Source organism: Cyclospora cayetanensis, unplaced genomic scaffold (genome assembly GCF_002999335.1).
Source record: "Cyclospora cayetanensis isolate NF1_C8 unplaced genomic scaffold, CcayRef3 CcayRef3_contig_73, whole genome shotgun sequence".
In the NCBI taxonomy this organism is placed as follows: Eukaryota; Apicomplexa; class Conoidasida; order Eucoccidiorida; family Eimeriidae; genus Cyclospora; species Cyclospora cayetanensis.
Window position 1 is genome coordinate 60823 of NW_020312734.1, and position 16930 is coordinate 77752.

The 16930-nt window shown below is 53.2% G+C and overlaps 3 protein-coding genes across 3 annotated transcripts; 1 reads left to right on the forward strand and 2 right to left on the reverse strand.

Moving 5' to 3' along the window:
- Positions 1 to 138: 138 nt before the first annotated feature.
- LOC34619849 (coronin-A) lies at positions 139 to 6039 on the reverse strand. Its single transcript, XM_026335586.1, has 16 exons — positions 5997 to 6039; positions 5549 to 5640; positions 4947 to 5106; positions 4476 to 4647; positions 4283 to 4360; positions 3870 to 4091; positions 3433 to 3520; positions 2991 to 3097; positions 2556 to 2709; positions 2105 to 2165; positions 1763 to 1917; positions 1531 to 1602; positions 1335 to 1382; positions 950 to 991; positions 373 to 663; positions 139 to 198 (listed from the first exon to the last, which is right to left on the reverse strand). The coding sequence occupies exons 1-16, from the start codon at positions 6037 to 6039 to the stop codon at positions 139 to 141; spliced, it is 1845 nt and encodes a 614-aa protein (XP_026191371.1).
- A 1696-nt stretch (positions 6040 to 7735) lies between these two features.
- LOC34619848 lies at positions 7736 to 10672 on the forward strand. Its single transcript, XM_026335571.1, has 6 exons — positions 7736 to 8332; positions 8605 to 8713; positions 9036 to 9157; positions 9332 to 9532; positions 9692 to 10372; positions 10427 to 10672. The coding sequence occupies exons 1-6, from the start codon at positions 7736 to 7738 to the stop codon at positions 10670 to 10672; spliced, it is 1956 nt and encodes a 651-aa protein (XP_026191356.1).
- A 553-nt stretch (positions 10673 to 11225) lies between these two features.
- LOC34619847 (probable histone-binding protein lin-53) lies at positions 11226 to 15518 on the reverse strand. The gene is made up of 15 exons (XM_026335572.1): positions 14929 to 15518; positions 14642 to 14726; positions 14364 to 14421; positions 14187 to 14271; positions 13984 to 14042; positions 13634 to 13766; positions 13337 to 13428; positions 13087 to 13154; positions 12846 to 12919; positions 12659 to 12695; positions 12332 to 12415; positions 11995 to 12115; positions 11708 to 11874; positions 11545 to 11592; positions 11226 to 11303 (listed from the first exon to the last, which is right to left on the reverse strand). Exons 1-15 carry the CDS (start codon positions 15516 to 15518, stop codon positions 11226 to 11228), a joined length of 1779 nt encoding a protein of 592 aa, XP_026191357.1.
- Positions 15519 to 16930: the final 1412 nt, after the last annotated feature.

Consider the following 16930-nt stretch of genomic DNA (forward strand, 5'->3'; position numbering starts at 1 on the left):
GGACTTCGAGATACAAATCGAGTCTGGCCACGAACCTTGAGAGCCTAGCCTTTACTGCACATTAAAAGACCAATTCATAGCCCCTTCGTGCCCCCGCGCTGCTAGAAAGGCTTTTCTTGGCATACGGCGGTTGTCTGCTCAGTCATTGTTCAACTCTGTTAGCGTTCCGTCTAATATCTCCCTGAAAAAATCTCTCATCTGCAAAAAATACGACACACGCAACTACGCTTTAGAGCTCCATTTTCGCCCAAGGGTGCGTGAAAGGCACCGTTGAATAGAGGTCGAACATGGGACACACGCATTAAAATCACTGCCTCAATCAACGCGTCCACAAGTATTAAAAGCATGCACAATAAGAAAGCAGACACTGACCTCGTTAAACTCTTGACGTACACTTTCGTCAAGGCCCGTCAAAGTGGCGGCCCGGCATAGCGTTCCCTCTGCCTTTGCCATGCTATTGCTGAGCTCCTGATTCGCCCTGGTAAGCTCCGCTACCTGCTTCTCGGCAGCCTGCAGTTTGCTCTTGAGGCTTTGAAGCTCGGCTTCCTTCGCCTTCCCTTCCTTAATTGCTTGCACAGCCTTGGAGGAGCTGTCCTCCAGCTGCGCTTTAAGAGAAGCACTTTCTGCCTCCAGTTGACGCAGTTTTCCCTCCAGCTCTGCGGACTGTAATAGAGCCACCCACAACAGTCACCACTATACAGCAAGCACTGCTCACAGCACGGGCGAACTCCTCACCACAGCAAGCCGCTGCCACGCCCATGCTGCCGGCCCTGCATCCCTCTTGCTTCGAAGCTCCCCTTTCAGTGTTTCTGTCAAGCCCCAGGTATAGTACTGAAAAAACCTTGAAGAAGCGTCAAAAATATACATGCAGCATTGCATCACCTCAGACTACCCCAAATACTCCCAGGCTCTCCTATGAGTGACCCTCTAGGGAGAAATCTCAGCTTACGCCTTCGCTCGAAGACTGGCTGCCTGCCTGCTGGACCTGACTCTGCGATGCGCAAACAGGCAAGCAGAATACCAAGCCATGATGGGATCTCCCAAAGCCCCCAAAGACTTTACACTGCTAAATTTTGCCTACTAGCCCTCTAAATGCTAGACTTCACACCCCAGAATACCATTAAGCGCTCGTGGTATGCGCCTTTTTCACGAAATTAGCACTGAGCCACGGGAAGAGCAAAGAAGCCACTCCCAGACAAGTTTGTCCGCCAACTCGACTGACTATGCTAAAGAGCAATAAATACTTGGAGTCGGGTGGCCGGGTGCGAGGAGTAGTGGGGGGAAGGACGAAAGGGAAAAGAGTTCAAAGAACAAAGAAAAGGAGCCCAACGCACCTCAAGGGCTTTGATTTTGGACTCTTGTTGCTTGACCTTCGCCTCCAGCTGCAACACAGAGCAATGACAGCTACGTTAGGGCCGTGTAAATTCCCAAAGACGCCTCTTGATGTTCATAAAGAACAGCATGCTCCACAGACTGATGCAGGTCAGGCACAAGGCTGCAGTAGAGAGGCCAGTGCAGACAGGGCCTTACGGGTTCGAGCTCCCTGATACGCGCCTCCAGTTCTTTAATTTTTGCTTCCTGTGATTTGTTGACCTCGTCCAACTGCAGCGCAGCACCAGACGGAAGCTCACGGCGGCTGCCTTCGAGCGCACTAGTCGCAGTTTACCCCTGTCGTTCCGTTCCTCTAAGCCCCCCATCATTAGAAAACGCCACAGAAGTACTTGCGTCAGCTTTCCATAAAGCTAAAAAGGGTTTTTTGTACCTTGCGCGACTCATCATGCGCCTTCTCAACGCTCTTTTGTAGGACAGAAGGGGCCTGGCCTGAGATGCTTCGGGTGGACTCGAGCTTCTTGAGGTTCCCTCCTGCCGGGGGGGCCTGCGCACTCCTTGCCGCCCCTCTGAACTGGGGAATGTTCCCTGCGCAAGTGCAAAGCAAGCGTTAGACGCGTTGCACTGCACAAAATGCCCAATAGAGAAAGTCCAAGTAGTCGAGATTCCCCCCCCCCCCTCCCCGCGGCCTAGGCCTAGGCGTGGGGCCCTAGGGTTGCTCAGAGGGGGAAGGAAGGGGCTGAAGCGTGGAGGGACATGTAGAGTATAAACATACCTGGCTGATGAGCTATGCGCTGGACTTCGCCGTTCTTTCCAGAGAGCCACTCTGCCGCGGTCTGCGACGAGATGCACAGGTGTGTATGGGCACTTGCGACAGGCACATATGGTGCAAAAAAACAGCATGACGTCTGCAGCTTGGTGGCTGGCTTGCATCTAAAATGCGACGAGTGTAAGGCAACGCAGGCCACACGCAGATACTCCTCGAGCACATACAGGCACGTGTCCGTTATTATGGGCTTGCATGCATGGCGAGCACTTGACCGCTGCCCCTCTAGCTGCTTGTGTTGGGGGGCATGGAGAGTCGTTGCAGCTCGTCACAGCGACATAAGCCACAAGGCCAACCTCCTCCTCTAGGATGCTCAGCGGGTATATGGCATGGCTATCTGTATGGCCTGTGGAACAGGTGCACATTCAGTTTTCACGGCGCGTCAAGGCCCCGTACTTACGAGAGCTGCATCAACCCCCGGAGTTGGAGGATAGAGATCGGCCTGGAAGACGTCTTGATTTTTCCGGGGAATAATGAAAGAAATTGGCAGAAGGACTTTTCCATTCTCGTTTTTCAGCATACGGCCAATCTCAGCCCTCTTTTGATCCACCGCCCTGCAACACGTCATACGAAAAGGCAGCTGGGAGGCTTTTTGTGGTGTGTGTGTGTGAGTGTGGATTGGGAAGAATTTGGGCAGGAGGGGGGAGCAAAGGTGCTTGCACAGGTGATGCGTTGTCAAGAGGCCAGCATGCAATGTCGTCGCACGCCCCAACCAAAAGAGGGCAGAAACTACGCGAAAGCCCGAAAGCCTTTTGTGGCATCGATGCATGGGAAAATCCCACGCGCGGTTGCTTGCTGGAGAAAGCCACAAGGCCTCAGCCAAACCAAGACGCACAGTTTTGGGATAAAGCAGAATGATTTGATCGGTACATTTGAACGGTAGTCGTCTACGCGGCGAATCTCTCCACCAAAGAATTGGAAGTATCGTAAGTTTCCATCCCCCTAAAATACGGGAGGCCACACACAGCAATACTGCACTGCAGCACGCCTACAAGCAAATAGGCACCCTGTAAGACCTCATACCCAAGACTCCGACTTCCCCCTTCTGCGGTGCACCAAAAGCCCCTGCCTCTGCAGCGAGGGTGGCAACGACTGCATGTGAACTGCCTAGGTGACGAGGTTTCTAAGAGACCTCTCTCACGAAACGACAAAAGCAATGCTCTATGGAAGCACTCCCTCTCCCGAGAAGGCAATAGAAGGGCAAAAAGCCAGAGGGCAGGTCCAGCTCGCTGACTGGCCACCAGGCCTCTCCGCATGCGGGGGAGACACTTGCACACCTTGCCTGCCACGTAAAGCATGCCAAGCGTCTCGTCGAAGATTGGATACAGCGGCTGAGACCCACGGTCAATTTCCACGCGCAGCAGTCTGAGTGGAAACGGAGAAGAGACAGCCACAGCAAACCGGCAGCACGGCACAGACTGACGAGGAGGCACCACACAGTAGCATCTCGGAGGAAAGACACTGGACCCGCGACGTCAAAGACGTGGCAAGGTCGGGGAAAAACAAGGGGGGACTCGACATCATCGTCTTGCCCACCCACACGAGCCGCCTCAGTGTGCGCATTCGCGGTGTGGCGCAATAAACACGCGAAGTATTCGCATACACACACACGTACAGAGCTCCATAAAGAAAGTGCACACGTGTGGCTGCCTGCCAACATTCACACACAGAGCAGTGCCCCTCTATCATCGCCCCTCCTCCCTCGGCTGCTTACGGCTTGGTCAAATTCTTGAGGTCCCAAAGATGCAGCTCCCTCTCGTTCGACTTGCTGAAGCCCGTGGTCAAAACGTTTCCAGAAACGCCGGCAAAGCCGTCACACCAGCAGCATTTAGTCGCCTTTGGACCCTCATGGCACGTAACAGAGGCCACAACATTCTTTGCCCGCGGATCGATGATGTTCAGCAACTTATCTTTGCTGGTACTTGCCAGCTTGTCCCTTGAACGCGCACAAGTAGTCTTCGAAACCGTCTTCATGAACAGCGTGTGGTGCCTCTCCAAGCCCCGAAAAAGCAGCACTACGGCTCTCAGGAAGCGACTTCCCCGCATGCAGAAAGCCACACACCCAGAGCCGCCGCAGGCTGAAGCCCACGGCGGACACTTTGAAGGCCCTCCCTCGGTGTCTCTTACCCGGAGAAACTCCACTTCACCGAGAGCACCGAGTCACTCAATGAGACAGAGCTTGACAAGGAGGCCGAGTCGACGTCCCTATTTCGAAAACCATGCAGCCGAAAGACACACGAACAACACAAAGAGAGTCAGCGCAAACCGAGGGACACCTCGGTACAACACACGTAAGAGCTAAGACCTCGGAGCTTCTCACCACAATGCGACGACGCCGTCGAAGCACCCCGATGCGAGGATGAAGTCGGCCACAGGATTCCATTCCGTTGCAATGACTTTCTTTGCAGATCCCGAGAGAATCGCCACCGGATCTTTTAGCTCATGGCCTGGAGGGGGGTCGCTGGGAACGTCCCATATGCGGATCGTCATGTCTAGAAGAACGCAGAAAGCCAGCAGACACACACGTGTAGAGGCATCAGGAAGGCCCCCAGAAAAGGCACAAACACTCCGGACGAGGCACCGGTAACAGAGACGCGCTGCTCTTCGCGTGAAGCCCAGATGAAAACGCTGCACTATATGAAGATACCGCACTTAATAATAGCACTGGCGACAGATAACCAGAGAGAGGGAGGCAGATACATGAAGAGAAAGAGACAGAGAGAGAACTAGGGCACGTCCTAGAGCCTGTGTGTCATGAATTTCAAGTACAGAGCACAGCTACACGCCCTACCCTCAGATCCTGAAGCGAGAATGGACTCGTAGAAAGGACTGAAAGCCAAGTCCTGGATAGAGCCTGTATGACCCTTTATCTTCGTTACTGGAGGGTTCCTCCCGCAGTCGGCCAAATTGATAAGGCCCATCATGCCGCCACCCCCTACATCCCAAGGAGCCTGCGCCGCATGCATTCCCGCATGGGAGTCCGCCTCCATCGCCACATTCGCGAGAGCATACCAAAAGGCCACCATGCGGACAAGAGTGGAGCAGAGGCACGAAAACGCGTGTTGGCAGATTCCAGGAAGGACCAGCATCCCCCTCCGCAGAGCCAGACTGGGCAGCAAGTGCAAAGCCACCAAATCACTTGGTGCTGCCGCCTACTCCAACAGGGTGCAAGCTGCAAGTCTCTTCGCTGATTCCTATCGTACTAAATCATGCTAGACAAATACCTCCCAAAGCATAGGTCGCTGGATTAGGAAAGAAATGAAAATATGGTAACAGATCCTTCTCTGTATAGGTGTGTCTGTGTGACCAACTCTGTCTCTTTTGGTCTGCTTGTCCGAACATATATTCACAAGTAGATACACATCATTCGATACGGCCTCTTGCACGGCTTACTGCGATATAGCGGTAGCTGCAAGCTATGCCCACCGACTCCGTTTGCTTGCTTGCCAAGCGGATGTCGGAGTATGGAACCTTCCACGGTTCGGCTGAGACGTATGCACACCGAGACAGACACCTCCTCGCGAAACGAGCATCTTACACCTAGGAGGCCAGTAAAAGCACGTTCAAGTAGTGACATTATAAACGGAACCCAACAATATACGGGCAAGGACACAAAAAGAGGGAGGCCTAATTTTCGAATGGTGCTTGAGCCCGGTGTGCAGCACTGAGGCCGAGTTTGCCGCGCCTCCCGCGATCATGTACCCACGTAACACGTCTGTTCCGGTTTATACAAAAATGCGTGACACAAACAAGGGTCTTGTCAAGACCTTTTAAGAAGACTGGAGGAAGCCACCGGCTAGGAGCAAGGAATCTGATACAGGCAATCGCGCCGTGGCCTCACCATAGCAGTTCTTTATGTGTACCCGTTCTGTGGCCTCTCCCATTTTCACGGTGTCAATGAAAACGACAGATACCCCAAAAGATGCTTCTATATGTCCAAATGCAGGCCTCTTTAGAACGAGGAGGAAAAGCGAGCTGCACAGAAGAGGCTCCGCCTAAGAAACAGTCCTGCACACATACACATTGCACGCAGAAGTTGCACGGAAGAATGCTCGTGGTCGCGCTTGCGGGATTGTGATGATCGTGTAGGGTGTGGTCTATTTGGTCGTGTTCCCCAGTTGCATCTTCCTGTATTTCGGGAAGCCCATGCGTGGGGGGGGACGCTCAAAGGGTGAGAAAGCAGAAGCACTGAAGTTTGTCAATAGAAGGCTCTGGTGTGATCCCGCCAACGCGACGGCTGCTAAGACGTATTAAACTCGGGAAGCTGAGTTTCTGTGAAGTGCTTTCTAAAAAACACGACACAGAGCCGGCAGCCCCAAGGGCATGTAGGGCTTGCATAGTGTTGGTCGAGTTCTTCGCTTTAAAACAGAGGGTCGGACTAGAGAGCAGCAAAGACTGTGTAGAGGAAGTTCTGGTAGGCCATTTGGAGCCCCTCTAAAAGCGATCTCTGCCTTAAAGCCTGCGAGCCAATTGCTGGCGCGCGGGGATGAGGCATCCGACTCCGGACCGCAGCGAAGAGAGTCTTACAGAAGGATAAAAGGGAGATCATCTGAAACTGAGTTGGGTAAGTTGGTGTCGTTCCATGCAGATGAAGCAGTATCCAAATACCCATGGCGTTGACCACTGGGCCTCGGTCTACCCAGCTGCTGCATACGTAAGCAGCTGGCCTCAATCGTGGCGCCCTTTGCCTGAGGGCAAGGAGTTCTAGCACCGGATCTGAGTACAAACGAGTTGCTCCTATGCTTTCTTCAAACTGTTTCTGCACTAGGAGGGCCCCTGGGAGTGCGTCGGAGGCCCCCGGGCCCCGCTCAGTCATAGCTAGCAACGCCTCACGCTGACCCTGGGCGGCTTCTGGGGTGGTCATGCGGCAACAGGGGTCGGGGGGTGGTGGTGGTGGTCGGACGGGAGTCCGCATACGATTAAGGCCATTTACTTCTGCCGTTATCCTCCCATTATTTTTCTTTCCGAGAATTATTAGCTCCGATTGCATCTGCGGCAGCAGCAGACAACAAGAAAAGGCCCTTTCAGAAGCCCACTGCCAGGCGCTTTCCACGGCGTAGGGGGTGTGTGGAAGGGCCCCAACAAGGGCACCTTTAAGAACAGCCAGTGTACGCACTGAATTCTTCCTCTTTTCTGATTTAAAATCGAATTTTCCTTCCCTTCTTGGAGCCTAGAGGGCATTTGGCCCTCTTGAGTGCCCCGACCCTTCAGTCCCGTAGCGATACACCCTAAGGCCACCATGATCTGCGACGCTCTGAGTATTTTAGCCTGCAGCGAGTAGCCCACAGCGCGTTCCTAGTTCCTCCTGGTCATGCATCTCTGGAGGCCGTCGACCCCAGGCGGTTAACCCCTTGTCCGAAGAGGACTTGAGTACCCCCCAACAGAGAGCGGGCACGGCAGAGATACGGCGAAACACAAGGGCTAGGAGCACACACGGCAGCTCCCTCTAACGCTGCCCAGGGAAAAGGCATCTAAATGACGCTTAGGGGCCCAGGCTGCGCCTGAGGTTCATTCCACTTTCTCATCCTGCAGTCTGCAACCCGGAGCAAACAGAAACGCACACGAGGAATCAGAGCTACAATGGCCGGCACCAACGCAACTGGGAAGCTTGCAGATGCTGTAGGCACCCATCATCCCTCACCACCGCTCTTACAGGAAGGCCAAGGGCTTCCTAGGGGCCCTCCTCGTCCTGAGGGGTCCACGGAGCCTCACGCAGAGCATGCACGCGACGCGGGGAAAATCGGCTTCCCCATTGATCTCCTGTCTTTGTTGCGGGGGCACCCAGGGCCCCAAATGCTGCCCCCAGAGAGTGGCTCAACCTTCCGGCAATCGGATGGTTCGTTCAGGTGCAACTGGGATGCCCTGAAGAGCGGCGAGGCCTTTTGTTCCTCTGTAAATGCCTGTTGCACCTTCTGCCTTTCGCGCGCCCTAGGAGGACCTTCAGCACTGTCGGCTGCCCTGCTGGAGAAGCTGCGGGGAGAAGCTAAGGTGGCAATTGAGGAGGAAGTCGGTCGGCTCGTTCAGGTTGTTAGGGAGACTGCTGCAGCTGCTCAGACTGAGGGGCCCTGCGGCCACGCAGAAGCCGCGGAAAAGGCGACCCAAGAGCTTCTTAAGCATCCAGCTCTGCAAGCTGTCGCATTCTTAAGTGTACATGAGCGTCGGCTGGCAGTCTTTGAAGTGAGAGACTGTCTTACACATACCGCTATCCCGTGCGGCTGATGCTCTCCCGCCTGGTGCACCTTCGTGCAGCTCTCGCCTCCATCATTGTTGTGCCAACGGGATGGGCCGTATTGCTGATTTGAGTGTTAACAGCAGCGGTCTCGCATCGCAAGGCCTCCTCAGTTCCTGCCCCGCGTGCCGCCTGTGGCACTTACTTCTGCAACACCTGCGGATACTGCATGTGCATTTGTGTGTGTGTGTGTGTATGTGTGTGCATGCCTTGCGAGCAGATTTGGCTAGACCGCTGGCAGGTGCTGTGTAGAGACTATCACTGCACCTGCGGCAGTGCAGAAGCCGCTTTGGATGGACTTTCGAAGGTTGCCTCGAGCGCCGCCAGCAGTGGCAACGGTAAGCAGCTTTGTGATAAGGGAAACAGCTGCATGTATTGCAGAGTGTGTGCAGCCCCGAGCAGAAAAGGCAATTTTGCACTTTGGGACCGACTATGTGCATGCGAGGTGGCATGAGACCCTAAAGAGGCAGGAAGTAGTCGCCTTCGGGGGCAGACTCTGCTTGCTTCTGCAGCCTCTAGAACAAGTGGTACTGCTGCTAGATGCTGTGATCATGCTTCTGGAGGTGTGCTGCTCAATAGGTCTCTCGTGTTTTGTCTTGAGATTTTCGCTTTTTTCGTGAGTGGATGGGACGCTCCTTGCGGCTGCCTCAGCGGGAAGTGACAGTGACACTAAGGCGGCGGTCGAGGATCTCAAGACACAGGTGTCAAGACTGCGCGAAGAAGCCCACACTGCACAGCAGGAAGAGGAGGGAACAGTCTCGGAGGCGCGAAGTGTAGGTCAAGGCCGGGGGGCCACACGACTCGTGTGCCTTTTCTAGCACTGCTGCTGGCTCCTAGGCTGAGACACAGCAGCTAGCTAGTAGCCTGGTCTCCCTGCTGGGGTGAGTAATAAGCCTTCACAGATGGCGGAAGGAGCTGCAGCTGCGCGTGATGTGACTTGCATTCAGTTGTCAATGGCCTTAGTGACAAAGCAGCAGCAATTTCTGCAGGCGGTTGAGCGAGTCAAGGCCCTTGAGAAGATCCGAGCAGATCCAGCTTTCGCCATCATGCAGCGCGCGCAGCAGCAGCTCTCTTTCGCGAGTCCAGAGGGGCTTTTCGCCTCGTACAAGGAGCCTCTCAGCTTTATAGAAGAGAAGTGCAACAAACTCGTAGGCATTTTTTGTAGGCAGCGCTGGCGCCCTCGTACTTTCTATGAAAAGGCGTAGACCGAATGGTGGCTGTAGTAGGACGGCCTGCCCCTGCAAAATGCAAGTCGTGCAGTTTACAAGGGCTCTGGGCTTCAAATCCTCGCTGTCCTACATGTGCAGGCGGATTTAGCGCGCTTAATGCAGCAGCAGTCTACGCAGCCTCTGACTGGAGCGTCGCTACTGCGGTCCAGCTGGACAGCCTCTCAGTCCCTTGGTACTGCCCTAGGGGAAGAGGATGCATCTGTCCGGGCAGGAGATGCTGGATTGCTTGGAGCCTTGGGCAGCCTGCAGACGCCGCATGCATCCCTGCACTCTCCGCGTTCGCAACGTGCCCGCATATCCTCTCGCTTTGCTTCACCCGTTGCCCAAGGGGAGGCTCAAGCCACTGTCTCGGCGGCAAGGGACGGGGAGGAGGCCCCGCGGAGAGGGGATTTCGCAGAAATACTCCACTGCCTGCAGAGGGAAGGGCCAAAAGGCTCACCTGCGAAGAATGGACAGCCCTTAAATCGTGAACCTGACCGCAAAGACGTCGTCGAGCAGGAGCCACCCTTGGTGGCTCCTGCCGGCACTCTTGTATGCCAAGCTCCCGAAGCGTCCCCCGCAAGCTGCCAGAGGCGCATGCAGGCCAGGGCAGAGGCGGGCAGCAGCAGCAAGCGGATCCGCCCTGTGAAGAACTCTCTGTTGAGCAGCTTGTGGGGTCGCAGTCCTCCTCCGGGAGCTGCCCACGCCGACCTAGACATGGACACGGAAGCCGCCTGGCCACCCATGGAGCAAAAAAGAGGGCGAAAAACCGAGGCACAGGTAAGCAGCAAGACAGATACGAGGCATGGTGGCAGCGCGGGGGGACACCTGTAGTGTAAGAGTGATGCAGCTGCATTTGCCCAGTGGTGTTGTCCATCCTTTGCAAAGACATGCGAAATTTTTGATTCAAACTCTTTGCTGAGCGGGCCTATAGCCCATACGCCAGGCAGCAGCTGCACTGACCATAAAGGCTGGCTACAACAATCTCTGCCTTTGTTTTCCGTCTATTTCTGGATAATATTCACAGGAGACTTTGTGGATCGATTCATTCCTACGTCGACGGCCCGAAGGGTAGTTTAATAAGAGGCAAATGAAGGTCGTGAGGACTCCCGCCGTAGCCCCAGGAGCTGTTACCTGATTCACAGAAATTCGGACTGCAGTGTTGTGTGCAACGAGCAAGCTCTTGTTGCGACCTTATTCCCTGCATCTACGTTGCTGCTGCGGGCTAGCCACGGGGAGGCAGGAGTGGGAACGGGTCGATACCGACATCTTAGGGTTAAGTTCTGCTTCCTATCGTATGTGCTGCACCCAGCTGACAAACTAACAGTGTATTTCACTAAGCTAATTTCCTGTGCCGTGAATCGCCGGAGGACGTTCAATCAGCCGTGGTCATAATGCAGCGTATACATCCGGATACCTAGCTAGCTACCAACTGCCGTGATAGGCAGCACGGCACGCTGCTGCCCAGCGTCTTGAGCCATTAAGTGACCGCTTTCTAGGGGCAAGTAGCAAAGCAAATGGTGGCCCTCCCCGGCCAGTTGCTTCTTGACTGCGTCCACTGTGCAGCCATCATGGCCAGTCGGCGCTCTTCCCTTTCCACGTGAAATAGGCTGTTGTGGCAAACAATGGAAGGTTAGTCCAGGACTTCTTCGTCCATGCTGCCTTCATCGTGCATGAAGTCTGCATCATCCGCCTCAAAGGCCTTCACTGACTGCAGAAAACCGTGACAAATAGAATACAGCAACGGAGGTGGCAAGGCAGGCCACACCGAACGTCATAATGCTCAGTCGCCGTCCTTCTCAACTAATTGACCCTTGATTGCCTCGGGTCCTGAAGATTCGTTCAACGGCGCCTTGTGGCCACACTAAATTCCAGCGGGGTCTACGCATGCGTTCTCCAAACTGACGTCACATACAGCCAAGAGTTTTGGCAGGGTACTCTCCGTGGCTTACCGGCTGCCAAATCTGCAAGATGTTATCCTCGGAGGCAGAAGCAATGACCTGCAAACACATCACCGTCACCCAGTTTTCTAAAATGATGCCACTTCTCCCGAAAGCAGCGACTCTAGTAGCACAGAAGATAAGGACAACATATGCAATGTCCAGTTTCCCTTACCCACGAAAATTCTTCGTCAAGAGGGTTCCAGTCGAGGTCAGTGATACTAGCGACATGGCCCCCGTGCACAAACACGATTTCAGGAGCGCCTTCTTCGGCCTCCTCTGGAGATTGCTCGGCGCCTATCAGCGAGCAGTCGAATATGCGTACAAATCGGTCAGTTGTACCTAAAAACACAGCAAATCTGCGATAAAATGCCCTCGTAGCTGCATGCAGTGCACGCTGAAGCTCCGACAATGTGGACTTCGGCACGGAGCAGCAAATAGCTTATGGAGCAAGATATTCACCTGCAGCGAGCACAGCTTTGTTTGTCGGGTGCCACTTCAGACTCATCAGCGCCTCGTTTTCCGAATAAAACAGGCGATGTGCAGGTCGACGGAGGTCTCTGAAGTCCCAGATACTCAAACCCTGCGGCAACGTAAAGCAGGCCATGTCGTTTTGAAAAGTCTTTTTTTGATTTACCACGTTGCATACATCATGCGGGAGGGGCAGGTAAACCACAGTCTGAAGCAGCACACTTAAAGGGGAAGAATTCGTCATAAACACGTGAGCGCCGAACGAAAAAATCGCGTCTGTTCAAAGTGCTTCGAGCTACGCATTGCATCGTGCAGCAGGAAGACCAACCACGTCAGCTCCTCCAGTAGCGAAAACGTTGGGAGCGACAGGGTTCAGTGCCAGGACGTTGGCGCAGGCATGGTTGCAGGCTTGCTGCAGAGCGCAATGGAGAGACCGCAAATTAAAACTCAGGTCAAGATCCATCTTTAGCTACCTTTTTAGGCGTTGAAAAGTGCTACTGCAAGTATTTTGAGGATAACCCAACCAGTACGGTGATTAAAATTTTCCCTAGCTAACAGGCAAAATTGTGCTGGTCTATACAGCCCAAACAAGTCCGCGCCTTCCTCCTAATGCAGAAACCAGTGCATCCGTGTAGCTGGATGTAACTGTACCCACCCGATGGACAGGCGATGGACCAACACGCAAGTCCCACCTGCAACGGTACACAGGGGCAGTGAGTAAGCAAAAGAATAATCAATAGGTCAAAAATTCATATATGCATAGCTGGATCTACAAACAGAGGTTTTGTTTTCGTCCCTTACTGCTGCATCGCATTGCGTGGAGACGCCAGTGTCCACCTTACAAGTTCAATTGTCCATCGTCGCCCACAGCCACAATAACTTCTCCCTCGCCTTCTCCGCGTTTCCAGGCAACATCCTAAAAACAAAAGCGTTGTGAGTCCAGCATCATGACCTAGGAGAGGGCACGAATATTTGGTAAAATAACTTAACTCCAGTTTTCTTCTAAGGAGAATTAACACCCATGCAGCGGTGCAAACTTACGAGAGTGCCTCGTCTGACGTGCAAACCAAGGAAGCTTCATACCTGTAAAGGTCTCCGGTCGCTGGAGGCCACCAACCGGTGTAGCGCGTTTAAGCGTTTGTCTTGGCTACCTGCGTAATTGGCATATGCAGCTGCAAAGATGCTTAATGTAGCCCTCCGCAAGCCTTTGCAGCGTTGACGCACATGCTTAGCATCGATCGTACATCTCCATCCGCATGGAGCAACGGGACGAAGTCATAGAAGGAAAATATAGTGTAGCTGTAAACTTTGCTCGACTGCCATGAAAACTCACAAGATGCCCGCGTGTCCCAGATGCACACCATACCATCGTCGCCCGAAGAAGCGAGCCACCCTTCTTTGCTAGAACTCCATTCCAAACCCCATCTGCCAATCCATTCCACACACGAGCAAAATTAGAATGCAAAGTGGTTTTTTTTGTACAAGAAGTACCCCGTTTTCGCATGTTCATATCGTAAAGAGCGCCCTAAACAACAAATATTTCCTTTCTGGTTAGAATTCTTCCCTTCAGCAAGCCTGTACGTGGATTTGAACCCGTACAAGGTTCGACATAGCCGTCCCTATTCCTCACCCCTGAGAAGTATGCCCTGTCAGAATAAGTTCTGCATTGGCTTGCATTGGCGCGCGCTGCGAAGCGCCCTGGACCTCTTTAGCCTCGATGTTGGATAACTCGGGGTTAAACTTGCACGAGTCGAAGAGGTAGACTGCACGAATAAAAGCCAAACAAATTCCCAAATGCATCAATGGGGACAACCGCCATGAAATGCACGCTAATCACGTCTGTGCTTCGGCATTTTGAGCCGCCGCTAGGCGATTATTCACATCTACCGCCATCTAACGGCGGTAGAATGACCAAGCACAAAGACGTCTGCCAGCAGAATACACAAAATGCAATAACACAAATAGGCTGCAACAGCTCACCACAGCCGTCGTTCGCCTTGCTGGCTATTAGTGTGTCTTTCCCCTGGAACACGCGTACCCTGCGGATTGGCACTAAAACACACGAAAAGCCTGTGCACCTGTTTCAAAGAAAGATGGGCTACCCGCGCGTCAAACTCTATTTTGGTGTGCATGGACTGCGGCTCAAAGGGGATCCACAGTCTCGAAAGACTCAAAAGCAGTACCTGTTGCTCTCGCCTTCGTGGGGAATGCGGGCGGTGATAGTGAACTTTCTAGTGTCCTCATCGCCGAATTCGAATCCTTGGTAGTCTGTGAGTAAAACATGCACAGGCCCTTTTGTCGTTATTCGCTCATGATGCTGAGGCAGTAATACAGAGCTTTAAAAAGGCGTAGTTTCTTGCCTTGTCTCTGCTCGTAGTGAAGCCCTGAGGCGTCGATCGGTCTGGATGGGAGGCTAACCTGAAGAGCACACGGCACACCGCTCTTAGAGATAACGTGTCCCTCTCATTTCTTTGCTCAGCAAGGACTGCTGAGGACCCAGCCTGAATTTGATTGGACTGGTGTCGCGAGTGTCTCTCTTTGGTGCATCCGACGCCTTGTGTGGCGTCTGCCCCGGGCCTGTTTTCGGCATCTCGGTAGTTCATCTAGCTGTTTTACGGATACAAAGTGGTGAAATCACCTCCATGAGAAGAATATAATTTGGAGCGCCGCCGCTGGTGTGCGTCGAAAGAAGTAGGGTTTGCCCAATTTCGCCGTTTGCCCGTCTGAAGATTCAAGACGGCCAATACGCTTAGACCCCCCGACATCTGTGGCTCCACGCGATGGAGCCTAAGCCTCTTCATAAGGCTCCGAAAGCCCTCATAAAAAATAAAGTGCATGCAGGTGCATGTGGTATTCGGCTAGACGTAGACGCCTATTTAAGCCTAGATAGATACTGCACAGAGCCGAGCTGGGGCCATGACGTACGGGTTGCATGAGTGGAGCCACTGGACAGAAAGCGTAGGCCATTCCAAAATGTGAGACATGATGTGCCTGTAGAGCAGCATGCAGTTGCATTGCCAGTTTCGATGGCTCACACGGAGCGAGGTCGTGGCCGTATTCGAGCCAGACTGTCCTACTTCGACTGGCACACTCGTACGCTCCTCCTCTTTAGCCTTGGATATTGCAGAGGGCGTGTGAGAGTTGCCCTTGGGCCCCTTCTTAGGTCGAGAGGTGTCATTTGAAGAGGGATATGCGCACCACCCCGCTGAATCATCTGCGGATGGTGTGGCATCATCCGTATTGCATGCAACTGCGCTGCTCCGCTGCCGTCTTTGACTCAGTGACTCTTGCGGCCCGCCAAAGGATGCAGGGGAGACTGCCCCTGAGAATTTTCCTTGTCGGTGACGAGACACCTCTGGTTTAGACTGACGTGAGGCTCCAGATCCATTCCCGGTGATGGAAGATCCTTTAAGGGGGCCGCGCGATCTCGCTGTACCTTGGGCAGGAGAAGGCGTAGAGCTTCCTTGTGGCGGCCCTGCACCCGCTGCCATCGAACTAGGAGATGTAGCCTCCATCCTACTCCTCAACACTCCAGAATTCATCCAGGCAATGGAGATGCGAAACCCTCTCCGCCGATTCAGAGCTTTAGCCAATAAGGTCAGTGACGCGGCGAGAGAGCTTACAGCAGTAGAGGCAGTATGCCTTGCGGCCTTTGCAACGACACCCCCGCCAGACTGATCCTTTTGTCTGCTCAAGCTGACGCGGAGTCAAGTGCCTCCGGACCCATCTAGAGGAGGCAGCAGTAGCTCGTATGCCTGCACCACGTAGGCTTGACCTTTTCCTGCCCTGCAAATATTACGATATCTAGGAAGCGACTGGCTCGAAGACTGTCTGGGCCATTACGATGAGGAAATACAATCAGTATTCAGGTGCTGATCATCAGAACCCAGCACATCGAAGACAGCCCAAAAAGCGAATGACCGAAACAGAGTGCACACATTGCAGTTGTACAATTCGCACTCGGCGGTTGGATCCACTGGATCATCAAGTCGTCTTCATGAGTGGGGCCCAGGTAAACTGAGACATCGATTTCTAATTAAAAGTACAGTACGGGTCACCCACCCGATGGTGATCGATGGGGTCCTGCGCGTGCGCGGCTGCTCGGCCCCTCCTCAATCCTCACCGTTAACAAAGCATCCCTAAGCTTCCCTCCTTTAAGATATTTGCTAGTGAATACATAGTAGTTGAGGGCGTGCTCTCAACTGTAACACATGTCACTTAAAACGGTGCCTATCTTGGGACTTGGGAACAGGATCCTCGTGATGTGCATGCTGCTGCCCTCAGCACGGCCCCTTTCTGAGAGGTTTTCTGCCATCTCATACTCAATCCCATTATCCATTTTAAAAAACATGATATTGCACCTCCTGTGTATCCATTGTGGCGTAATGGCACGGCCCCTTGTAAGTGTTCCAAACGCTCATTGTTAGCATTGTTAGTTGCTTCCGCATTAAGTAGCCTACTGCATCTCTATGTAAATGACGTTCACTACAGCTCAGCGAAATACACCATACTATTACGAGTCTCGCGATGTCATACTTCTGTGGACAACAAGATGAGCTTGTAGGTACCAAAGCAGGTGCAACTCTCCATCAAAGAGTGTCCGTAAAGGATACTTAACTCCACAGTCAATACATAATTTAAAAACATTATTGGTTGTTCTCCTAAAAGAGGTTTCGCCTTTCCTTGCCCGCGTTCCTTAGAGGTCTCGACATAAGGGCAGGACAGGTAAAATACGCGTTGTTCCGTCCTCTGAGCACTCCAAGCATTCATAGTTAGTTGCATATTGCATTTAGCGCACACTCACATCGTTAAGCTTTATTTGAGGTCTCCGTAGAAAGATACCTTCACAGCGAACACACTCTCGATCACTCTCGATATAAATTTATTGACTTTACCCCAGTGAGCGCCCACCTGCCCCTGCTGGCTT